This window comes from Pteronotus mesoamericanus, unplaced genomic scaffold, assembly GCF_021234165.1.
Source record: "Pteronotus mesoamericanus isolate MK-2021 breed Mesoamerican mustached bat unplaced genomic scaffold, CSHL_Meso_final contig_20, whole genome shotgun sequence".
NCBI lineage: Eukaryota > Metazoa > Chordata > Mammalia > Chiroptera > Mormoopidae > Pteronotus > Pteronotus mesoamericanus.
Window position 1 is genome coordinate 42,267,207 of NW_026555085.1, and position 27,349 is coordinate 42,294,555.

The 27,349-nt window shown below is 33.7% G+C and overlaps 1 protein-coding gene across 3 annotated transcripts in view; it reads right to left on the reverse strand.

Moving 5' to 3' along the window:
* The window catches only part of IBTK (inhibitor of Bruton tyrosine kinase), a 122,083-nt gene that overhangs the window by 86,313 nt on the left and 8,421 nt on the right, over positions 1-27,349 (reverse strand). For 2 of the 3 annotated variants that reach the window (XM_054569658.1, XM_054569656.1), the window contains exons 3-16: positions 23,376-23,472; positions 22,072-22,196; positions 19,446-19,556; positions 18,346-18,516; positions 17,221-17,338; positions 16,948-17,131; positions 16,445-16,568; positions 14,493-14,670; positions 11,111-11,288; positions 9,304-9,903; positions 8,379-8,465; positions 7,466-7,548; positions 7,343-7,380; positions 6,541-6,637 (exon numbers count right to left, since the gene is read on the reverse strand). In XM_054569658.1, the coding sequence (XP_054425633.1) occupies positions 6,541-6,637; positions 7,343-7,380; positions 7,466-7,548; positions 8,379-8,465; positions 9,304-9,903; positions 11,111-11,288; positions 14,493-14,670; positions 16,445-16,568; positions 16,948-17,131; positions 17,221-17,338; positions 18,346-18,516; positions 19,446-19,556; positions 22,072-22,196; positions 23,376-23,472 (2,191 nt within the window). The remainder of the gene's footprint in view (positions 1-6,540; positions 6,638-7,342; positions 7,381-7,465; positions 7,549-8,378; positions 8,466-9,303; positions 9,904-11,110; positions 11,289-14,492; positions 14,671-16,444; positions 16,569-16,947; positions 17,132-17,220; positions 17,339-18,345; positions 18,517-19,445; positions 19,557-22,071; positions 22,197-23,375; positions 23,473-27,349) is intronic. The other variant, XM_054569657.1, reaches the window with a different exon arrangement.

Consider the following 27,349-nt stretch of genomic DNA (forward strand, 5'->3'; position numbering starts at 1 on the left):
CCCTGATTCACCGTAGAACCATAAAATGGGGAACCTGAGTTGATCTTTTTAGTTGAGAGGGCTACTACAATGCCTGACTTATTAAAAATCTCCCATGTTGTTAAACAAACATTTCTCAAATTAATAAACAGAGGGAAAAGTCCTATCTCAACATAAATTTAATATAGGTATATGTTAGCATGTATAAATTGTGTGTGTGTGTGTGTGTGTGTATGGGGGGAGGGAGAGAGGGAATTGGGGGTGAATAATGCTCTTAGGCTTCCTTATTTAAAACAAAATTGGTCATCTAAGAGTACTTTTTAAAAAAAATTCCTTAATTTAAAATAATCTTATTGGTCCAGCATACTAATGGCCTTCAGAAATGCCTCTGAGCCACTGCCAGAATAATATACATAGAAAAAAACAAAAACACCAAAGGAAGAAAGGGGGAAAAATGGTTAAGAAAAAAATGAAACAAAAGAAACATTTTTAAAAATAAAGGAGAGATGAATTCACTGGGAATGGCAGACTAAAGACTACTTCAAAATTCCTATCCTCTAGAAAAGTGACAAGACTGCAAAAAAAAAAAAAATTATCAAAATCAACTTTTTCAGAATTCTAAAACTTAGCTAGACGATAATATGGGAAGTGCTGACTCAAGAAATTTAGCTAAATCTTGGTTAGAGTTTTGGAACACTGTAACTTTTCCCATTTAGATATATTCAGAGCATTCCACCCAAGAGAAGCAAATATGTATTCTTTTCAAGTGTACGCAAAACATTCTCCAAAATTGATCATATGTTAGGCGGCCAAACAAGTTTCAACAATTTACAAATATCTGAAATCATCCAAGTATCTTCTGCTACTAAAAAGGTAAAAATTAGAACAGGAGAAAAATTGGAAAATTCACCTATGTGGAAATCAATCAACACAGTCTTAAACAAACAGTAAATCAAAAAAAGAATGAAAGAGAAAGCAAAAAAATACTTTTTGAGACATATGAAAATGTAAACATAACATACCAAAACTGACAGTATAAAGTAAAGAAAGTTCTAACAAGAAAGTTCACACTAATAAATGCCTTAACTAAAAAGAATTCAAAAGAAAATCCCTAAGGCTTTTTACACAGTAACTAGAAAAGAACAAATGAAGCCCCAAGTTGAAAGAAGAAAAGAAATAATAAAAATTATAGCAGAAATCAATAAACTAGATGCAAAAAGAAAAAGAAAAAAAACAACAGAAAAAAATCAACAAAACTAAGAGTTGGTTATTTGGGCTTTGGTCAAGACGGATGCGTAGGAAAACATATTCCCCTTGTGTACAACCACATTACTACTAAACTATAGGACAACCATCACTCAGAACCATCAGAAAACAAGTTGAATGAAAGTATGACAACTACTGAATTAAATAAATCACATCCATCTAAACTGGTAGGAGGGGTGGAGACACTGAACAGGATGGTCCCACATCCACGTGTGGTTGATAAAAATTAGACAGGGATATCTCAGGAATGAGGAGTCCCAGCCGCTACCAGGCCACCCAGCAAGGAGTGCCAGAAAGATAAGGTCCCATAACTTCTGGCTGCAAAAGCCAGCAGGGATTGAGTCAGTGGTACAAACTGCTGGAGTCTCAAGCAGTTCCCCTTAAAGAATCTACACATGGACTTACTCAGACTCATTACCTCTGAGCTCCAACACCAGGGTAGCAGCTTGAAAGGCACCAGTGGCATACAGGGAGGAACTGAAGTGTCTGGCATCAAGGTGAGAACTGGGGGACACCTTTCTCCCCGACAAAAAGGTAGGCAGAGGCTATTGTTCTTTTTGAACCATCCCCCGCACAGAGCCACAGAGCCGGCAGGAAGGTGCCATATCTGAGACTCCATCAACCTGGCTAACACTGTTTGCCCTGCCCTAGAGATCCCCTAAAGCTCTGTTCCCCACAACTTACAGGTCCACCCAGGCTGTTACTAGTGGCTTTTCCATATAAATGGCTGGTCCTGGCTCATGCTTCACAACTTCCCTAAATCCTCTCAAACTAGCACAGCTGGCCTCAGTGAGCCCCCAGGCCCTGTACCACTTGTTAAGTGGCCCCTGGCCTCGCACTGCCAGCAACCAGCCTAAGTTTGCAGCTTAGCTTCGCCTAGGAACCTCCAAGCCCAGCACAAGTAGCAGTTATCTCAGATTGCTTTATAGCTCATGAAGGGTGGCCCCGGGCAGAACACTGTTGGGGGCTCCTTGGTGTGCACCATCCAGGAAACCCCAGAGCCTGAACACCCAGTAGACAGCTACACACCATGGTACAGTTCCACCACTGTGCCCCTGCACAGCTGATCCTCCACCGAGGGTGGAGGCTGGTGGTTAAGTGGTCATAGCCAGTCCTTGAACCTGACTGGCCTGTGTAAATCCTTCCCATTGACCTGCCAACAGCAATCAAGGCTCAACTACAAGAAGAGAGTATACCCAGCCCACATGAAGGGCACACCTTAAGTACCCAGCTTGGGTGATAAGAGAGGCTGTGCGACTGGACTCTGCAGCACACTTACTATATTAGGTCACACTACCAAAACACAGAATCAAAACAGCTCTACCTAATATATAGAAACAAACAAAGGGAGGCTGCCAAAATGAGGAGCCAAAGAAAACAAGGTCCAAATGAAAGAAGAGACCAAAACTCCAGAAAAAGAACTGAACAAAATGGAGATAAACAATCTATCAGATGCAGAGTTCAAAACACTGGTTATAAGGAATCCCAAGGAAATTTAGGACCTCAATAGCATAAAAAGATCCAGTCAGAAACAAAGGATACACTAATTGAAATAAAGAACAGCTTACAGGGAAACAGCAGTTGAGTGTATGAAGCCAAGAATCAAATCAAGTATTTGGAACACAAAGAAAAAAAACAACCAATCAGAAAAAGAAGAAAAAAAGAATCCAAAAAAAGGGAGGACAGTGTAAGGAGCCCCTGGGACAACCTCAAGTGTTCCAACATTCTCATCATAAGGGTGCCAGAAGGAGAAGAGAAAGAACAAGAAGTTGGGAATTTATTTCAAAAAATAATGAAAGAAAACTTCCCTAACTTGGTGAAGGAAATAGACATGCAAGTCCAGGAAGCAGAGGGAGTCCAAAATAAGACGGATGCAAAGAGGCACTCTCCAAGACACATCATAATTAAAATGCCAAAGGCTAAAGATAAAGAGAGAATCTTAAAAGCAGCAAAAGAAAAGCAGTTAGTTACCCACAGGGGAGTTCCCATTAAGACAGTTAGCTAATTTCTCAAAAGAAACTGCAGGCGAGAAGGGATTAGCAGGAAATATTCAAAGTGATGAAAAGCAGGGACCTATGGCCAAGATTGCTCTACCCAACAAAGCTATCATTTAGAATTGGAGGGCAGAAAAAGAGCTTCCCAGAGAAGAAAAAATTAAAGGAATTTATCAGTACCAACCATTATTATATGAAATGTTAAAGGGACTTATTTAAGAAAAAGATGAACCCTGAACAATAAAATTGCAATAAATACACATCTAGCAACAATGAATCTTTAAAAAAAATAAGCAAACGAGGACAGAGACAGAATCACAGATACAGAGAGCGTTTTGATGGTCACCAGATGGGAGGGGGGTGTGGGGGAATGGATGGACAGATGAGGGGATTAAGAAGTATAAATAGGTAGTTACAGATTAGCCATGGGGATGTAAAGTACAGTATATGAAATGGTGCAGAATTTATACACATGGCCCACGGACGTGAACAATGGTGGGGGGCATTGCCTGAGGGATTGAGGGTTGCTAGGTGGAGGGGGAAAAGGGGGAAACCTGGGACTACTATAATAGTATAATTAATAAAATATAATTTATAAAAAGATTTGGTTGTTTGATAAGATAAACACAATTAACTCTTAGGTAGACCAAGAAAAAAAAAAGATTCAAAATTATAAATGAAATAGGATAAATTACAATATCACAGAAATACATGAAATCATAAGAGACTACTATGAACAATTATATGCTCATGAACTGGACAATCTAGAACAAATGAATAAATTCCAACAAATGTATGACATACCATGACTGGATCAAAAAGAAATACAAAATCTAAACAGACCAGTAACAGAATAAAAGGATTGAATCAGTAATCAAAAATCTCTCCAAAAAGACTACAGAGCATCACAAGTGAATTCCACCAAACACTTAAAGAATAATTAACACCAATCCTTCTCATCTAAATTCCTGAAAAAAATGGAGAGGAAGGAACACTTTCAAACTCATTTTATGAGGCCAGCATTATCCCAATATCAAAGGCAGATACAGACTCCACAAGAAAATTACAGAACAATACCCCTGATGAACATACAAACAAAAGTCCTCAATAAAATACTAGTAATCCAAATTCAACAGCATATAAAAAAATCATACACCATGACCAAGTGGAATTTATGTCTGAGAGGCAAAGATGGTTCAACACATGCAAATCAATAAATGATACACCATATCAACCAAATAAAGGATAAAAATCATATGATCTTCTTGATAGATGCAGAAAGTGCATACAACAAAATTCAACATACATTCATGACCAAAACTCTCAACAAAATTAGGTATAATAGAAGGAATGTCCCTCAACACAATTAAAGGCCATATATGACAATCCCACTGCTGACATAATATGAAAGCTGAATGCCCTAAAATCAAGGGGATCCATAGACCAAAGAACAATTGTACAAGAAAAATAAATGGCATCCAACTCTAAAAACACATAGTTGAACTGTCCCTGTTTGCAGATGACAAGACCTAAAGATTCCACCAAAAAGCTTTTAGAATAAATTCAGTCAAGTCGAAGGATATGGATCAAAACAAACAAAAAAAAATCAGTTGCTTTTCTCAGCCCAATGAACTATCCCTAAAGGTAATCAAGAAAGAAAATCCCATTTATAATTACATCAATATAAAACACAAGAATATATTTACCAAGGAGATAAATGATCTGCATGCTGGAAAATGTAAAACATTAAGGTAAGATATAGAAGACACAAATAAATGGAAAGATGAACTATGTTCATGACTGGAAGAACTTACTGCAATATATCGTTAAAAGGCCCATTCTAACCAAAGCAATCTACAGATTCAATTAAATCCTATCAAAATTCCAATGGCATTTTTCACAAAAATGAAAAGAGCAATCTTAAAATTCATATGGAACCACAAAAAACCAAAACAAAACCCCTGAATGAACCTTGAGGAAAAAGAACAAAACTGGAGGCATGATACTTCCCAATTTTAAACTCAATTATAAACCTAAAGTAACCAAACAGTAATGGATGAATATAAACACAGACACACAGACTAGTGAAACAGAATAGAACCCAGAAATAAACCTCCATATATACAGGCAACTAATTTTTGAGTAAAGTGTCAAGATTACAAAATGGGAAAAGGACAGTCTCTTCAATAGAATATTAGGAAAACTGAGTATCTATACAGAGAATGAAAGTGGACCCACATCTTATACCATACACAAAAATCAATTCAAAATGAATTAAAGACCTGAAACCACGAAACTCCTAAAAGAAAAAGCTCCTCAACATTGATCTTGGCAAAAATTTTTCAGAGATGACACCAAAACCACATACAACAAAAGCAAAAATAAGCAGGTGGGATTACATGAAACAAAAAAGCTCTGCACAGAAGGGAAAAAAAAGCCCATAATCAACAAAATGAAGAGACAACCCCTTTGGAATACAAGAAAATATGTTATAAGGTGTTAATATCCAAAATATATAGGAACTCCTACAACTCAATAGCAAGAAAAAAAAAAACCAACCACCCAAATAACTCAATTTAAAAATGGGCAAAAGACTTCAATAGATATTTCTTCAAAGAAAACATACTAATGGCCAACAAGCTATATGAAAAAGAGCTCAATGTCACTAGTATATAATCATCAGAGAAAAGCAAATCAAAACCACAATGAGATGTCATCCAGAACCTGTTAGAATAGGTAGTATCAAAAAACAAAAGTGTTGATGAGGATGTAAAGAGATCATCGGTGCACTGTTGGGCATTAAATTGGTACAATGACTATGAAAAACAATATGAAGGTTCCTCCAAAATTAAAAAGAGAAATACCATATGATACAGCAATTCTACTTTTGCATATTTAGCCCAAGGAATTGAAATCAGGATCTGGAAGGCAAACTGCACTTTAAGCATATTATCACAAGAAGGAAAACAGGCAAAAACAAAAACAAAAACAAAAAAACCTTTTGTAGACTATTGGTCAAAACTATACTCCCTGTTGTCAATTCCTTTTCTCAATCACTGAAGCAGTTGTGTATGAAACTTTAAACCTAATCTCAACCATTAAATATAATTCTTGCAGTTTTCACATAGTGAAAAATTTTTTTCTACTTCTTTACTGTTAGTAATCAATCCTATTGCTAATTCTAGATTAAGCGTCTGTTGATAACTTAATTTCAATTAAGAGTAGAAACTAAGATTCATGTTGACTTTACCATTATTCGATTATCGGTTAAAGACCTAAATACCCTAACTCTTATTAATACCTTTTATTACCACAGCTTCATCAGTATAGAGGTAGTCCAAAATAACTTTCAGTATGTCAGAATGCATTGGCATTTCCAGAGCTGCACAACTGGAAGCCTAAATAAAGTAAAATTTAAAAAGATAAGATAAAACATTTAATTATATTTTTTAAATATTTTATTTATTTTTAGAAAGAGGGGAAGGGAGGGAGGAGAGGGAAAGTAACATCAAAGTGAGAGAGAAGCATCAACTGATAGTCTCTCGTACATGCCCGGACCAGGACCTAACCTACAACCCAGGCAGGTGCCCTGACCAGGATAGTACTAGTGACTTTTCACTTTGCCAGACATGGCCCAACCAAGTGAACCATATTGGTCAGGGCTAACACATCTAATTTTAAACTCCAAAATACTACTATGTTCTGATTGAGATTGGTACAAAAAACCCTGAAGAGGAATCACATCAAATGCAAAAGAATATAACATTTATACAACACAAAACTAAAATGAGATACATTTAATTTTAAATTGTCTTAATAACATGAAAAGGGATCAAGAGAAACTGGGAAAAAAGAAACACACTATATTCCAAATTTCCAAATAATGGAGAAATACTGATTTAAGTAGCTTTTTTGCAATAATTATTATTTCTAAGTGTTGTTATTTTCCATTTTCCAATAGGCTTAAGCATAAATAAAGTTCAATACAAAAGAAAAACTGAGTTAAAATACAGGTTCCCATTTTGACTTTCTTTAGTATATAATCTCCCACAAATCCACACATGTGGTGTTACCAGCCTAGGTGGTTTCTATTTAAACCTTACCTCGATCCATGAGCTACTCAGCATACTATGAAAATATTCTGAAAGAAAAAAAATTTCAATTCAGTAAGAATAGTGAAACAATGCTAAACAAATAAATCAGCAACTAAGAAAAAGTATACCTACCAAGCCTAGCACAAAGAACACATTTATGACAAGGGAATTCCTTTCCATCCACTGATTTCATGGTCACATCACTCAGATATGAGCTGCAAGAAAAATGTTTAATTAAAGCAAGAGCAATTTCTTTACATGCTGAGCAAATAAGAAAATTCATTATAAAATTTGGCTTAGCTTTTGACTTGCTCTTCATGCAAGGTAGCAGAGAATAAATAGCTTGAGGGCATAGACACAAATGAAGTACTTAATCTCCTTTCACTTTAAGATAATAAGGGCCTTACAATAAAGATAATATTTAAAAAGGAAACTGAATTCAGATAAATATTCAAGAATCTTTCTTCTAATTTTTTAATTACAAGCCAATTAATTAGCATAATAATATAATGCTAAGTGACATCATAGTCAAAGGTCTTTAATTCACCTATTTGTACAACCCATTCTGTGCTAAACATAATCCTGATATCTCCAGTTTCTCTTTCTCTAAAAACTTTTCACCTACAAAGCACAATACCTAAAAACAAAATATTTAATAATAAATGTATTTAGTGTAGTATATTTATTACTGAAGAGATTTACGAAGGAATCATCATAATGATGAAGAGGCATAATCAGTTTGGTTTTTCATTTCCTACTGATCCAAAAAAAAAATACAAACTTCAGGTAAGAAAAAAATAAAAATTAAAAATTCCTTTCCTAATTAGGAAGTAATCAGAAAAATGAATTGTACCAAAGTCTATTAAACAGTTAATATTTTATCCATTTATCTCAACAACTCTCTAACATTTCCAAAAGTAAAGAATACTAAAAAAGGCAAGAGTGTATCTACATGAACATTTTGCTTCCTATGTATATAGGGCTCTATTTCCACACTTAGATCCCAAAATCTAGAGATAAAAATTACCTTCATTTTCTAACTTACCATTCTTTCTGATTTAGCTTTGGTTTGTTACCAGTTTTCTTGGCAATAACATTAATTTTTTCATTTTCAAATGTGACTTCATCTAACCTATCAACAAGAATAGATAAAAATTAACAATTGATATATATTTTCCCCTACCAAAACAAACAAAAATCCAACAATTAGCTTACATCTGAACATGGTTATATATCACCTAGAAAAATATCTCAAAGAACTCCCACTCCGTGATAAAGAATCATACATTCTCCTTCAATTTTACTTAAGAGTTCAAAATACATAAAATATCATTACTGATTAAAAAAAAAATCGAAGCTATAGCACAAAGCCTTTTCTTGTTTTTAAATGGAGAACATACACTGCTTACCTGCTCCCACCCCACAAGTAAGGTTACACTGTCATAGGCAACATAAATATCTTAAAAACAGAGAATTCCAAAAACTCTGGTTTGTAATGACAAATACTATGTTAGCCACTTTACTTGTGTTATAATGATAAAACTACACCGACAATATGAGGTCAATGTTATCCCTCCCATTCTGTATATTGAGAAAATGAAGTTCAAAGAAACTAAGAAATTTGCCCCAACTAGTTATAGTAAAGCTAAGAGACATATATAGGTCTTTCTAACTCCAAAGACAGTATTCTTTACAGCAACCACACTGCCTGCCAGTCCAGATCTGTTACACAAACACCATAGGGAGTTCAAACCCAGTAACAGCTTTTCTGTACTTTAATGGTTTAACCCAGAGAGCCCCACGGAGATAGCTTTAGCTGAAAATTGAGGGGGAAAAAATGCACCTCCCACAAAAAGCGGGTAGGAAGGAAGGAAGGAAGAGAGAGAGAGAGCAGCAAAGCAAAGGAAAAGATAATTTTTAAAAGGAGGATATAATACGATACAAAAGCAGATATTAAGCAGGAGCCATACCTACTACTCAAAGCACTGAAACCAAATTTCTTTGCAACATTTTGCAACATTCTCACAGGATCATCTTCCCCAAGACTTTTTACTTTTTTGGAAGATTTGGGTTTGTTTTTCTGCTTTTCACTAATTGTATGAGCTTGATTACTTTTATAAACTTCAAATGCTGACTTCTGATTATCTTCATGAGAATTTATTTTATTCAAATGAGAATTTGGAGTGCCCTGATATTCTTCTGTTTTTTTGTTAAAGTTTATTCTTGGTTTGAAGCCATGAGTTAAAAAGTCACAGGTATCTGTGTATATAAACTGTAAAAGGTATTCAAACAAGTCAGGATGAACCTTCTCTACCACAAAGAGAGGGCATCCTACAGAATCTTCATCTTTCCTGTAAACATCTGTAGAGTCTAAAGAAGTATCATTTGAAAGGAACAATTTCTGAAAAAAGTCAGAACGCAATGCCAAAATATATTTATGAGCAGGGAAGATTCTGTTGCCAACTTGAAATGTCACATCATGAAGGCTGTCCATTTCATCTGTTTCCTTCAACAGTTTGCCAAACTCTTCAAGAAAGGATGATGAAGACACAGCTGGAATTTCATAAAGGCTAGAAATGAAACAAAATCACTTTTACATTCAAGAAAAAAATTTTTTAAATGCATCCCTATCCCATTCTTCTTTTAAAGTGCAATTTATTTACTACATAGAAAATTTTAAATTTGGCATTTCCTAAAATATAAAAACACTGCACAATCTTAGATGCTGTATCGCCCTTTAAATTTTTTCTATTCCTTTTTCTCTTTGTTATTTTCTTTTAAACTTAAATGATTAGAATTAAGTTTTCCTCTGAAAGCAGTGTTTTCTTTTTCTACAAAAATCACTAGAATATAAATTTCAAATGACTATTTCATAGAAATATTTAAATGATAAAAGTTATAACTAAAAACATTCAACGAAGAGCACAGTTCTTAAACCTTTCCTCTTTTATCTCTACTTATTTTACAAGTGAAAAAAAAATAACTATAAAAAGAACTGAGTAAATACTTCAAGTCCCAGTCCCAGAACAGGTCAGAAACTCAAGGAAGTAAAGATAGATATACACACAGACATAAAACTGGTCTGTAACCCTGACTCTTTCAATACCATAAGAGTGCGATCACAACTTCCTAATCTACTTTTTACCATTCCAGGTATAGGGGACCAAACTTCCTAATGTGCCTGGGACAGAGGGGTTTCCCAGGAGATGAGACTTTCAGTGCTAAATACAGGAAAGACCTGGACAAAACAGGGCAAATGGTCACCCTATTTCTAGGACTTCTTTACTTTTCAGTAGTACCCTTGATATTTATCTTAACCTGTCCTCTCTCTCCTAATATGACTTAGGTTTGTACAGAGATTCACACTGCCCTATAGATGATTCTACACCTTTTTTTATCAAGTCTCATCATATTCAAGGATCAAAAACTGTTGCAAACTACCTAACAAATATTTATATTTCTCAGAATCTGAGAACTCAGAGTACATCATAAAGCACTAAAGACAGAAATTGTGTGTATCTATATATAATAAACATACATATACATCTTCAATATTTTCAATAAATATCAGTTTACAAACTAAAAGGAACACCCATCATTTCCAGTGTAATAAATTCCACCTTTGAGTTCTCCTGGTAGCATGATCATATGTCTCAAGTCTCTATAAGACATGGCAACAGCTCTTCTATTAAATTTGGTCCAGGAGCTATGGAAAACAAAATAAAACCCAGTGAAATGACCCTTTTAAAAAATGAATTGTAATATATACAACTATACCTTGTTTTAGGATCTGACTGCAGGATTGCAAAGTTGCATCCATTTGGATCTGTGCTGACGCTAACAGCTCTATGAGCAAAAGTAAGTTTCTCAAGTCGAATTCTTTCATACATACTATTTATATCAGAGACACAAGACACATCTGATGAGGAATTATGAAGGTTTGATAAAATCTCTGCTAAAAAGAAAAAAAATTCCCATTAGTCAAGACTTTATTAAAACTATTAAAATGATTTAGGAGTAAACAGAATAGAAAAACAATTAAGAGAATACAGAAACATCTTTTGTAATAAGTCCTTTTGAAATACTCTATTCTCTTTAACACAATTTGCACCCTATATGTTGGTTGTATTGTACATGAAATTTTGGTGAGTCAATTTGCAATTGTCTATGAATTTATCTCTTTCAGCAAAAATCCTTTAACATTGCAACCAAAGTTATCTTTCCACAAAACAAATCTAGTGTTAAACTGGCTGTTATAATTCCTCTGCTTGCATTAAAAATGCATTAACTTTGCATCTTCATAACTGATTCTTTCTTGGTTCCCTCCCTTCCTCCTCTCCCTTTTCCCATTTACTCGGCAAATATCTGAGTGATCACACTATGCTACTGTAATACAGTGATCATCAGTTTATCCCTAGAGATACAGTAGTGTACACAGATATAGTTAAGGTAGGCATGTCCCTACCACCTCGGGGTACAGTTCTAGCAAAAAAGACATTAAACAATGATAATATCATATCATTGCAAGTCATATCAAAGCTATGAAAGAAAAGTATGAAATTTGCATGTAACAAATTATTCTGCTTGCAGTATAAAAAATGTTTAAAGTAAATAAAACCAAAGAGATTATTTAAAAGACTCAGAGTCCAGCAAAAAAATAAACGCTATAGCAATGAAGCTATAGAAAGTGGAAAGATTTCAGAAATATTTGAGACAAAAGTGACAAAATTTGGTGACTAACTGGATATAGAGGGTAAGGGAATATGGGGTACCAAAGATAACCATTTACTTTAACTGAAACACTGAAAAGTAGATGCGGACGCATGAATTCAGTGTTAGACCACTGAATATAACTAAGACTCAATTCTAAGGACTTCCAATATTGATAAGTCAAACCAGCATTTTGGTTACTCTTTCAAATTCACTCTATTCCATCTCAGGGAGTATAATAATCTTCCCCCGACACTCAGTTATTCCAGTTTCAATACTCTCAAAAAAAAACTTATGCATGTCCGGGAACTCCAAATAGCTCTATGCATATCTCTGCCCCTACAAATTTATGAATGTCTCAAAACAAGGGCTCATCTTATATATTTTTGTATTATTAAAACCTAGCACTATAACTGGCATATAGTAAACATACCTTAAATGTTTACAGACTTGACTAATTTATAAAGAAATTAAACAATTACACAAAAACATTCCTTTGTAGCTTTATGATTTTGAAGAATGTTTATAATTATCTGAGTAAGTATAAATATTCTTTATATATTTTTAGCATACCATAACTGATTTGTTCATTCAACAGATGACTACAATGTGCCAGGAATGTTAAGAATATAACAGAACAGACATGGTCCTTGCCATCTTACAGTTTGAGACAAAAATTTAAAAAACTAATCACAGCCCTGGCCAGTGTGGCTCAGTTGCCTGGACGTCATCTGGCAAACCAAAAGGTCACAAGTTTGATTCCTAGTTAGGACACATGCTTAGGTTACCAGTTCAGTCCCTGGTTGGGGCGCATACAAAGGGTAGCCAATTAATGTTTCTCTCTCACATCGATGTTTTCTCTCTCTCTCTTTCTCCCTCCCTTCCCCTCTCTCTAAAATCAATAAGCATGTCCTCAAGTGAGGATAGATGGAGGGATGGATGGATGGATAGATAGATAGACAGATGGATAGATAGATAGAAAAAATAAAAAATTAATCACAGCCCTGGCTGGTGTGGCTCAGTGTATTAAGTGCCAGCCTGAGAACCAAAGGGCTGCTGGTTCAATTCAGTCAGGGCACATGCCTGGGTTGTGAGCCAGGTCCCCAGTAGGGGGCGCACTCAAGAGGCAACCACACATTGATGTTCTCTCCCCTTTCTCCCTCCCTTCCCCTCTCTAAAACTAAATTAATTAATTAATTAATCACAAAGATAAATGCATAAAGACAAAAATAAGTTGCATGATGACAATACAAAAGGAATATTAAAAGTGAAACAGGGTTATTCAGTTTAGATTAAGGACTCAGTGAAAAACTTCACTGTTTAAGTATACATTAAGCTGAGATGTGAAAAATTAGAAAAAGCCCTGGGACTAATCACCACTGGATAAGACTGACCCTGAAGGTCAGTGTGACTTGAGAGAGTGGTAGGGAAAGGAACAAAACTCCAAAAGAGTTCAGAGACATAAACAAAAGTCAGAGCAGGAGCCTTGTAGGCAATGTGTTGGTAATGAGAAAACCATTAAAGAGTTTTTAAACACTGTAATACTAGGATCAGATCTTAAAAGCTCACTCTGGTAATTGCTGGAGAATAGATAAAAAGAAACAAGAGTGGAAATAAAAACAATTATTTTTTCAGTAGTCTCACTTGGGCTAGGGTAGAAGCAATGAGATGTAAAAAGGTAAATAAATTCTAGTTTTTCTGAGAGAAAAACAATGAACTGATTATTAATTATGGATGAAAGAAGTCACTAACCTAAGTTAAAAAACAATGCAAGTGATCACAAGTTTATAAATTTATAATCTGATAATTAAGAATGAACTACATAATGAATAATTTCTATTTTCACTGATGGCATCCTAAAGCTATCCTTTATATTCATCAAGGAATGAATAAAACTTGCCTTCAATGATTCAGCAATTGCTTAAAAAAGCTGTACTTTTTAAAATTCTCAATGAACACAATAACTTTATTCTTCCTGTGATTTTCATCTAAGTTGCAAGATATACTTTTTAAAACTTTATTTTTCGATATACAAATATATAAAAAACAAAACAAAATATATCATAAACTACCAAATTCTCAATTTGGGACAAAAGACCAAAAAAAAGGGAGCTTAGAAGATGGTTCACAAATATCTGGGGAATTTTTGTTTGTTTTTTAACTTTATACTTCCCTACCCCTTAAGTAAAGGCTCGCAATTAGCAAGAATAAGCCTCTATTACTGATAAGAATGTACAATGACTTCAGGGTATGCTGAGACAGATAAAAAATAAAAAAACTCCAGATTTAAGTAGATCAAATTCCCTGTTTACCTGTACACAAACAAACCAAAAGAGACAGAAGGGTAAAATCTAGTTAACACTTGTTAATTAAGCCTAACGATAAATACTTGTCAGTTAAAGGTTAAGTGAAAGGAACTTTTATGTAACACTCACATACGTGAACTGACCTTTCTTTTCAGAGCTCTTTCTTTTTTCTTCAAACCATTTCCCTCTAAATCCTTCTCCATCCTGTGTGACAAGTAGAATTTCATTCCTATTCAAAGCAATATCAGAAACTAAGACTTGGCGTGGATAAGCCCATCGACACTGCTTCAGAGAAGTGCTGACTGATCTCCAGCAAAATACCTAAAATAAACCAAATTACATCCGAATATAAAGCAAAATAGCATCTCATCAACCAAAACCTGAAATCAAGAGATATTTCTGAAAAAAAAGCTCTGATTTATGTTTCAATGTTCATTCTCCTGCAGGAGAACACAGATACTATAAAAGTTAAGAGGGTTTTAAAAAACTGTCTTCCAGAAAAAGTACATTAAGCAAATAGGAAACACTAAATACGCTTCAAAGACACTCTTAAGAAGTAATTTTCAGTATTACTTGTTTTGGTTATATAGATCTTCTACAATGGTAAAGAAAAATAAAAATCTTAAAGGTAAAACTTAGATATCAGGCTTGCTATAGTACCATCTATTTATAAGAAGAATGAAAATCATTCTATGAAAATCCAAGTTTGACTCAAGAAAGAAAAAAGATGTATATATAACTAAACTATACAATTAAAACAAAATTTTAGAAACAGAAAACATCATTGTGTTCAATGGTTTCCTAGTGGTTCTGCAAACCACAGTGTTCCTGAGAAACAGCTTAGGGGCTGCTGCTCAAGGATACTGAAAATGATCAGCTGGAGGGCGGAGCTTCCCAACCCAGCTTTATCCAGAGCAGCAACCCTTTTATCTGCTCCATATCCTGTCATTCCAAATATTTCATCTGAAAAACACTGCTGATTTTAAAAGTTCAACCACCTTATAACTAAGAAAAGTAAAGCACAAAATGGTATCTGCCAAAGTCAATCAAGTTATGCACAAAAGACTATATTGACTGAATGATTCCTTCACAGCTTGGTTTTTATAGTAAGACTGAGATATAAGCTAGATATGTATTAATATAAATGAAACACACCCCAAAGTCAAATACAAGTTTTTAATACTCAAGTTTTTATGTAATCCCACACCTCTGCTTCCTTCCATTTGTACAAATTAGAGCTCTAATTCTTAAATATATTTCCTTCTGTTAAAATGATCAACTATGGTAGATTTATGCCTGAGTGTACCAGTAGGTAAAGCTTTATGATTGTAATTCTTCAATTTCTAAAATGTCAAAATTTATACACTTTATAAACCTCAGAAAAATCATTCTTACTATATGATTTATTTTATAAGCAAAAAATAGAAAGCAATCTGTGTTGTTCTAGTCACAGTGTAAAATTTTTTCAACGTATATTATTGTATAATATGTATTTTTAAATTCACAATTTTATTAAAGAAATATACTAATATGTTTGCACAGGAAACTAAAATGAAAACTCTACAGTATTTGCTTAAATAAAAAAGGTAAGATTCTTTATAGTGATCTAAACAATAGTTATAATCTCTACGTGTGTGTGTGTGTGTGTGTGTGTGTGTGGTATGTACATTTGTTTAAAACTAAATCTGGGGAAAATTTTCCAATTATGCATCACATTTTTAATATTGCCTGATTAGTTTTTTTTAAAGAGTAGTTATATAACATAGCTCATGTCTATGCAATTCATTATCATTTATCAATACTGTATACATATAAAACAACCCATCACTTCTTTCCATTTTAAACACAGTATAGATATTTTAAACTACAGTTTAAGAAAGTTGTACTATGCAACATTAGTTAAATGTCATCATAATTTCTTTGAAATACCAGCTCCATACGAATTAGTACTGGATGTCAAAATAAGTTGAGAAACAAAGTCAGTAAGTCAATAGGAGTGATCACTATCATAGAAATACATTTATACATTATCAGGGCCTCTACACCTATCGACTGACAATAAGTTCACTACACTTTTGCATAAATATATACTCACCCTTCCAGCTCCATCCATTGCAAGAATACAAATTTTTTCACCTTCATTTTCTTTGAAATGTTCAGGATCAACTTTGTATTCCATACGCCCCCCAGATATAAGAACCTTTTTCAAGTTTAGCTGTCTAGGTAAAAAAAAAAAAAAAAAAAAAAAAAATCTAGATTAACATGTTCTCTAAAATACACATGCTCAATTTGAAAGAAATTACTTTTAAACAATAACCTAGGGTGATTATTATGAAAGGTGAAGTAAGATGATTTAGCCTTTGGTATCCTTAGTCCCTCCCTTTCTAATACATGCATTCACTCCAGTTTAAATAACTGATAAGGCTGAAAGCTCCCAAATGTATTTGCATCTTAACAGAAAAAATTTAACCCCAAAACAAAATATAAATCCTTAGTCTTCTCCATTTGGCATTTCAGAACACAGCATGAAGCTGATACTGATATTCACTGGAAGAGTTTATTATTAAAGTTATGCTTCTTTTACAGAAATACACATACTTAGAAGCCAACTTCTTGCACTGATAGTCTGTAAGTAAGTAAATATCTCCCCTTGTAGTAACACAGACTGTGGCCCCATCACTGGCAGCAACCAAAGACAGAGTGATGATGTCCTTATGATGAAGGGCAGAGACTTGACGAGGAGCAGTTACACACTTTTCTCCATTGGGATCTAGTAAGTAACCTAAAAAGTTACACAAATAAACAAATCATAAAATATCCATTTTAAGAATCCAATTTATTTTTCAGATAGTGTCATCAAAGATTTCTTACCCAGTTGTCCACCATTTAGTCCCATAGTGTAAACAGCTTCTCTAGTCCATAGCACTGTATGAAACCTGCCTGCTGCTACTCCGACGATTGTCCTTCCTTTCAGGTATTTTGCCTGCATCTATTCCAAAAGAAAGATAAGACTGCAGTTCACTATATATCTATGAAGTAATACAATTTTGCAATGATCCAGTAGGAAAGAGTAGCAAATATATGGTACATTGGTTACCAGTGCCCTCTCCAGTGCTAATGGCAGTCATCTCTAATAGATGGCAGCACTGAGACCTCAACTCTTTTCAGAACACTGGACATTTTACTGTAGCCACTTTAAGCCAGCAGTTTTAACATATAAAAAGCAATATGCAAAACAAGCATTCTCATTCTTATTAGAAAATACAGTGTTTTGACATGTAACATCTCTCTCAACAGTGGCACTGACACCATTTTGGGCCAGATGATTTCTTTATTGTGGGGGACTGCCTTGTGCATTGTAGGAGGTCCAGAGGGTTAAATCCAGTGAAGAAATTTAACATCTAAAATACAAAATTTTATGAGCTGAAAACACACTTATTACTGTGTTGCTGGGTGATGATTCCAGCAACATTAATTTAGAGCACCAGTCCCAACTCTGTGTACTAGGTTCCTGAAGCTGAGGAAAGGTTACCTTCTGGTGGTAGTTGTACAATAAGGGGAAAGTAGAACAAAGGGCAGTGGCTTTTGGACCTATATTCCTTCACACCAACTTGCCAGGTGTGACTGTTACACAGAGGTAGATTTACCATGAAGCCAATAAGCTTAGGGTTCCAGATGCCTCACTTGCATAGCCCATTTTGTATTTACAAACTTGGGTTTGTTTTTTTTTTATTGAGGGGTTAAACCCAAAAAATCTGGCTCCCCCTCAGCTTATGAATACTTAGGAGTTAATCTAAGGCAGTCTGGTGTCCAATATTCCAAATGCTTTCTTTCCTACTCCAAACAAATGCTAACTTGTACTACACTTGATTTCTCCTGTGAAATATATATAGCAATGAATATAAAATAAGTTGCTCTGTCAATACCTTCCATCTTTTTGTCCATATAGGTTTTATACCAAGTAATCACCTTATTGTTTAAAAAAGAGAAGTTTACCTGTCTGGGTACATTACAACTGGAAGGTGGAGGAATAATTCCTAATTGATGAAAAGTATTGAGACCAAATGTATATACACATCCATCTTCAGTTAATACAACAGTATGATCCTCAGCAGCTGCCACTTGGGAACAATTATGACCACTCAGTCCTTCCACAAGCCTAGGGACCTAACAAATAAAATTAACCTTAGTACATTAACCAATTATATACAAATATAAATAGAATCTGAAGATACTATGTCTAAAATGACTGACTGGTATATGCCTCTATCATGGTAAATTCTACAATTCAGCAAGGAACAGATGAGTTTAACAAGACACTGGTTTATTAGTAAAACACAAATCCCCAGTTAAGACATTTCAATAAAATACTTTGATTCAACAAACGATTTTTGAGTCTTTATTGTACACCAAGTGCAAATTTGTTTGGTATGAATAGAGGGAGCTCTTTAGCAAAAGAATTCATTGTTGTAATGAAGAAATAAATAAAAACTCAGAAATAATGCATCCCTTCAATGAGACATTTACTAGCTATTTGATTTCAATCAGATCTCTTCTCCCCTTAGTAGTTAATTTTCTTCACCTGAATACAAAATAATAATAGTATTTTAGATGATAATTGGATTGGTGTTAGGAGTAATGAGTTGGTAAGTATAAAATACAACAGTCTGTGGCACAGAGTAAGCAATCAATAAATAATTGTTATTATTGTCATTGTGTATAAAAAGAGAATAATGCCTATAACCTCACAGGGCTGTTACGTCTTTATTAACAATGCCTAGAATAAAAAAACCCTCAAAAAATAGAAGCTATGACACAGCTCTCTCCCCTTTTTAAAAACCCCTTAATCGATGATAAATATACCAATACTCCCTTCTCAATATCTGCTCTAAGAAAAATAAAATTTTTCCTTGGTGCTCTAGAATTTATCTAACTCTTCAATTTGAACAGAATACAACAGAAAAATCATTGATTTCTAAAAAACTATTATGAATTGGTACATTATTTTCTTCTAGTTGGTTGAAAAAATTTTTTTAGTGAACTAAAGCTTCCAGTTTATCAAAATTTTACTAAAGTTACCTAAACATTTCAATTACCAAGCATGTCTGTTCATCTCCATGGCCTAAACGTCCTCCAGGACCATGACCACACGTATAGACCTGCCCTTTCTGAGACAGAAACACTGAGTGAAATTTACAAAGCACCACCTATAGGGAAAAGAGAGAATATTATTCAAATTTTCTGAATAAAATATTCTTTATTTTATAAAAAAAAGAAATAATAAATTATTGCTAATTGTTTAAGCTGGACGATGGGTACATGGGGATTCATACTATTCTCTCTGTACAAATTTAAAGTTTTCTGTAATAAAAATTAAAAATATATGTATTTTTAAACTATGTCTAAAAACAGACATATAGAAAAAAGAAAAAAAAAACAAAGAAGGAATCAAGCATGTGTTATCCACAAGAGACTTTAAAAAAAAATGCAAATCTTAAGTCTTCAACTACAAAAAGTAGTAGCTAGTTGTTTTCCAATTTCATAAAATTCCACACAACAAGAGCTGTGCAGACTGCAAGTGAGACATAAATAGTGATGTTATTAAAGAAAATAATGGAAATGTATTAAGGTTAAAAGTCTTTTTTAAAAACATCATTTATGAATGGGAAGTGTAGGTTAGACAGTATATCCTTTTTTATACTTCTAATTTTTCCTAATAGATCTTTACTATCACACTTACATATTCATATATTCTGACCAGAAGACATGGATACTTAAATGGTTGAACTGCATTAGCAGAAGGCAATAACTGGAAACCAAGGGAAGTTTTAAATATTCATGTATTTAACTTCTAGGCCACACTGTGCTGTTTTTTTCAGTGCATCTAATGTGCAGTGTGCTCACTTTATGTTAATACCATTTAACAATGCTTTATTCTTATTTTTAAAAATTATTTGCATTTATATTTCTTATGGCATCTATAAACATTTCTAACTTAGGATATAAAAAGATGTTAAGAAATAATGAAATCCTAGAATAATTTTTCAGAAAGTTCCTTCAGAAAATAAGAAAATTATGAACTGAATTGCACGCTCTATTTACACACACCCTTAAACCAGTTGGCAAGTTCTAAAAAGGTATGTGCCTATTATAAATAATGCAAAAAGTCATCTCATTGAACTATACCTGAAAAGTCTAAAAGTAAAACTCAAAATTGTATTCAATTTTATAATACAAAGTTAAAATTGGAAAGAAACGATCATTTTCTGAAATCAGAAATAATACATTGTTCAATTTTTATATTCAATGTTAGAATGCCATTCTACAATTTCTGACTTCTAGTCTATCAACCACAACCAGAATTTAAGACCTTCAAAGGAGAATTTAAGATCTCCTTTTTTAAGCAGATAACTGATCATGGCTTTTCATCCTAATTCTCAGGAATATATTATGTTCATATTAACAATCTCTGCCCCATGGTAGTTAATTCATTTGGTACTATACTACACAATCAAACCCTTTTCAATAACTACTAGGGCTCTCTACATACAGGGGTAGAAAAAAGTAGGTTTACAGTTGTAATACAAATAAATAATAATACAAGAAAAACTCTGTTTCACATACTCACAACTGTAAAGCTACTTTAGCCAATGCCTATAACTGATGCTCAGTAAATATTCCCATAAACCTGCTTCCTCTTTTCCGACTGAAAATTAGACTGTTTTCCTTCCTTTCAAATTTGTCCATAGTGTCTGCTTCAACTTCAACCCTCATTCAGTAATTAAAAAAAAAAAAAAACACTTTACATCCTTAATCTCTTCACAAAATACTCTCACTTCCTAGCCTTAACTGAAATGCAGCATTCTCTTTGGGTGTACTGTTTCACCTACAACCCTTCCAAGTGGAATATGCTCCATTTTTATATAGCACCTATATCTTAGGATCTGAAGGTACAATCAGCCTCTGGTTTCTTATTGTAACTGTCATTCCTTCACTCCTGTATAAAAATCCCTGCTCCTGAAAAAAAATCTGAGTTCATAAAATCTGAAAAGAAAGAAAACAGGTTATCTTACTAAATGTCCCAACTCTGATCAACCATTAGTGACTACTGATGGGTGCAACACCATTTTAAGGACTCTGAAGGCCTATTCAAGTTCAGTTTAATACACACATGCATACACACACAAAGTGGTACAGAGAAAGATGGGTATGTCAGCATACTCCCCCACAAAAGGGGAAGAGAACAGACAGCATAATGACGGAAGACCAAAGGCCAAGCCTTTACACTTACGTCAATTAATTTTACAATTACTTATATTTAAGAACTCCGGTTCACGTGCCTAAACTAGTAACACTGAGTTTCAACAATGAATTTACTTGAGAAATAACTTGAAGAACTCTAATTTTTGTTAAACAGAAGCAAAAAGTAGGAAATCAACAGGAGCTCTACTTTTTTAATTAAATTAATATCCGTCTAATGCCTTATAATTTCTAACAATGCTTGACAACTATCTCACAGTTTTGTGGTACTGTACATGGTGTAAATATGATTAAGGCTAACAAAATCTAAAATAAATTAGTAAAGTTCTCTTATTGATTTCTTCTTTCAAATATGTTATCATACCTTCAGCAAAGTTAATATAATCTAAATGAAAAGATGAGCTACCAAATACAAAAGTTCTTTTTAATCTCTAAAAGTACTTAGATTGTACTTCAAAATACCTGCTTAATATAAACCCCACTCCTGGAGAACAGATCCACCAACTCTGGATGATGTTTGCTATTCTGGCTTCCATGACCCAGGGTAAAATTTGTATTATCTCCCCAAGTGTAGACATCTGTAGGATCTAAAATGAAAATTAGTTTTTATACTTTTATATTTTAAAATAAATATTAGTATAGTTCAATTATAGCTATATCCCACTAATCATTTTACCTTCTATGACTCTCTACAGGAACTAATTTAACTACCATATTTAGAAAGGTGTTGCCAAGACTCTCTTTTAAATAATTAATCTACTAGTATATAATTCTAGAAATAGAAATCAGAAAATCCAAATCAGCACTGACCGATCTCAATGTAAGCAATCTAATATTTGTTGTTTCTTTAGCAGCCAAAGTTTAACTGCCGAGTAAAAAACCCCTGCCATATCCACTTAGTCCCCATGAAAAGAATACAGTTATTTAAACATAAAATGTTATTAAAACATATATATAAAGGTTATAAATGAAGCAAATGTGATATTAATTACTGTTCTTACAGAAACACTAACTTTCAAAAGTTTTTCTCTTGACAGATGCAAAACAAGACTACCGATTAGGGTACCCATTAAACTGAAATAACACTTAATCACAGCTAAGTTTATGATATAAATCTTCATTTTCATTTTGGAAGTTGCACAATTCCTTTATAACTGTAACCTGCAGTACAATATCCAAGGTAGAAATAAAAATTTTTTTTAAAAAAAGAATGAGTCCTTATTTAGTTTGATCACTAGTTAAATGCAAATTATAGAGTATCCCATTTAAATCTTTTCTCTTTTAAAGGCAATTTCCATTTCCAGAGCTCAAGGGGCAAACAAACTGGAGGGATAACAAAAGTTAGAAGGGAAAGTGGTGGGGGGGGAGGCAGAGACAAATGTATTTGAAAAAAAAATAAATTAAAATAAAATTTAAAAAAAAAAGTTAGAAAACTGTGTGGGTAGAAGAATCACTTCCTTTTTCCCCTCTACCTTAAATGTTGATATTACTTTCTGGATACACATTAATGACTTTACAGTAGTTTCAATTCTAAATATCTCCCTCTTTAGGCTCCGTTTTTACTCTTACAGACATAGATTAAAATTGAAAAACACAAAATAAATAGGAATGTTCTGAATAGAACCAAAATTACCAACCAACATATACCAAACTTCTTTGCAGATATACATACACAAATTTCCTCAGATATTTTAACAAGAATAAAATTTCATTAAAATTGTCTAAGCTCTACCTTAATGGAATATGAATATATATAATGTTCTTACCAGTATTTTTGAATACCACATGAGTTGGTCTATCCTTCATTACAAGATCCAAAGCTGACAAGCCTTCTTTATCTTGAATATACAGACTAACACCGTGCTAAAAATGAAAAAAATATATATGTGTGTATATATTTGTATGTATTATAACCATCCACCTATAATCAGTAATTTCTAATTCTTAATTAAAAATCCAGATGATTAAGCACATAAACACATTTTAAAAGTAAACATTTAATAACAATTATCTCTTATGACCATACACATTTTTTTCTTACACACAGAACAGAACTAAGAGCACTCAAATATCCAATTCTTGATTGACTAAGAAAGGACTCGAAAACATGAATAAATAACTTTTAAAATCAAAATGAACTAGATGTGAAAGTTTTCCATGGTAAGGGAATTCTGGCTGCCTAGAAGGCCCTAGCTCTGAGTCTGTGTTAGTGTGCATGCACACATACATACACTTTTTGGTATACAAAGAACAATATTCTGTGTCCAAGTAATGGCTGTAAAGATTTCAAGGCAATGATAGAAAAATACTTGTACTAGGATTTACTGTTCCTAAACATATTATGATCAACTATTCTCCATATCTTTTCGCCTTGGATTCTACTCTATCGATTATTGACATTAAGACAATTCTATTCTTTCTATTTGTGAGATAGGTATTTTCATGGGTTTCCTTAAAATTTGTATAGAATTCCTTATTTTTGGTCTCTTGTGTGTGTGTTTTAAGAATGATTTTAAAGTAATCTATAGTTTTATATCTCTACACTTAAAATTCAAATGAAATAGAACATTCTCACTTATTTAAGGCAGTTAGCACACCCTTTCCCTATCACCACACTTTCTGTCTTTTAAATTATAATGTGGGAAAGGAGAGCTATGTTCAATTCATATCACTGCTACTTTATTACAGCTTTTTAAATATAAAATGTACTCCTTTTCAAGAATAACTTCTAATATTTTTCTGGTAGTTTAGTAAGGCATTCAGTAATTACTAAGACTCATTTCTATTTTAATTGGTGGGAGCCATCACTGTCTGTCCACACACAAAGATTGCCTGGATAGTTACAAGGTGAGGTGAACCATAAAGGTTTTAAACTCTGACATGCTGGCATACCTTGTTTGAGGTTACTCAGGAAAGAGAAATCCCCTCTTATCTCATAACAATAGATTCTAATAAACTAAAACCAATATGTATAGAATTTGTATACTAACTACAGAACTTGTAAATTAACTTTACTATGTTCCAGATGGTTACAATATCTGATTTCACAAGGATTGTCAATGAACATTAAATACTCAAGCTAGTGAGCAAATAAGTAAAACAAAAATCAGAAGTGATCCAAGATCTTAATAAATTTAAAACTGTATTTTAACTACTGTTTTCAAAAAGTTAGACATAATAAATCCACATGGAATTGCTATAAAAAGAATAAAATACCTAGGAATAAACCTAACCAAGACTGTGAAAGAACTGTACTTAGAAAATTAAGAGACACTGAAGAAATTAAAACAGATACGAATAAGTGGAAGCGTATACCATGTTCATGGATAGAAAGCATTAACATCATTAAAATGTCCATACTACCCAAAGCAATCTATAGATTCAATGCAATTCCTATCAAGATTCCAATAACATATTTCGTAGAACTAGAACAAATATTTCAAAAATTTCTAAGGAACCACAAAAGGGCCCATGTAGCAACAGTGGTACTGAGAAAGAAGAACAACGGTGGAGGAATCACACTTCCTAATATCAAAATATACTAAAGCAGCATGGTGCTGGCATAAAAACAGACACATAGTTCAATGGAACAGAATAGAGAGCCCCGAAATAAACCCACACCTTTATAGTCGACTATTATTCAACAGAGGGAGCAAGCACAGACAATGGGCTAGAGTTAGTTTATTCAATAAATGGTGAAGGGAAAATTGGACAGACACACTCAGAAAAATGAAACCAGACCACTTTCTTACACCACACACAAGAATAAAGTCAAATGGATCAAAGACTTAAACATTAGACTCAAAAGCATAAAAATCGTAGAATAAAACATAGGTATAGAATAAAACATAGGTAGCAGTTAAGATGGTTTTCGAGGGTATATAACCCACACTGTCTTCTTAGATTGCCAGCCATTTGAATAAAGCACCCATAAAGAATCCTTGCCTCTACTTATTTATAGGTTCTGGTAGTGACAGGCAGCACAAACACCGACCTTTTCAGTTTCAAAAACACATATATACAATGTCACTACAAGAACATTTTAGAAGTGCATGGACACAGATACTATCTACAAAAGCAGCCACAAACATACCCCAGGGAAAAAGAAAGAAAACATAGGCAGCAAAATATCAGACATTGCTCACAGCAATATTTTATCAAATATATCTCCCTAGGAAGAGAAATAAAAGAAAAAATAAATAAATGGGACTACATCAAACTAAACAGTTTTTGCTCAGCAAATGAAATCATCAACAAAATCAAAAGACAATACACAGAACGGAAGAAAATATTTGTCGATACATCTGATAATGGGTTAATATCCAAATTTTATAAAGAACTTATAAAACTCAACACCAAAAAACCAAACAAACCAAACCAATTAAAAAATGGGCAAAGCACCTGAACATATACTTGTCCAAAGAAGACATACAGATGGCCACTAGACATATGAAAAGGTGCTCAATGTCACTAATCATCAGAAAAATGCAATTTAAAACCACAATGAGATTTCACACTTGTCAGAATGGCTATCATGTCAATAAATCAACAAACAAGTGCTGGCAAGGATGTGGAGAAAGGGGAACCCTTTTGCGCTATTGGTGAGAATGCAGACTGGTGCAGCCACTGTGGAAAGCAGTATGGAGATACCTCAAAAAAATAAAAATGGATCTGCCTTTCAACTCAATGATCCCACTTCTGGGAATATAGCTGAAGGAACTCAAAATACTAATTTGAAAGAACATAAGCACCTCTATGTTAACTGCAGTGTTATTTACAATCGCCAAGATATGGAACAGCCCAAATGTCCATCCACAGATGAGCAGATAAAACAACTATGGAATATTTATTTACACAATGGAGTACTATTCGGCCATAAAAAAGAAGAAAATTTTACCCTTTGCAACAGTATAGATGGAGCTGGAGAACATTATGCTAAGTGATATAAACCATTCGGAGAAAGACAAATACCCTATGATTCCACTCATATGTGGAATCTAATAAACTGAACAAGAAACACGAGGACAGACTCATAGACGGAGAGCAGGATGACAGTGGGGTGGGGGGTGGCAGATGCGGTGAGGGGGTGGAGGGATTGAGCAAAAAGAAAAAGGGACTCATGGGCATGGACAACAGTGTGGTGATTACTGGGGAGTGGGGGGTATAAGGGGACTAAGTGTTAATGGCAAAAAAATTACAATAAAGATTAAATCAAAATTAATCAATCAATCCATATGGGAAGACCTGAGCTTGGTCTTTATCAGAATATGAAGTTCAGGCTCCAGGGCAGAGTGTTTCAAGCTATAAATGACAAATGGATCCCAGAAACTTAGATCCCTGGAGAGTTTATTTTGTAAGTTCCATCAATTTGTCCTAAACTTTATTCATACCAACTGGACACTAGACTTACTATATTACATTACTAGACTATGTACATTTGCATTACCCTAAGTAGCTACAACCTGAATAAAGAACTAGGATTTTTTTTTTTTTTTGGCTTTAGCGCTCCCTAGAAATGGTGGGCTCTGACACTTCAATATGCACATCTTAAACTCTAGAGGTAGTAGGAGGACAAGTGTGTAGTCTATCTCATTTGTTTAAAAATCAACTCCTTATATAGCACCAAAACAGTAGCTAAAGTCATTAGCTTATTAAAAAACATCTACATATATGACAGGTTTATAAGCCTGAGTATTTCATGCCAGTGCCCTACAACAAGGAGCAAATGGACTTCACATAC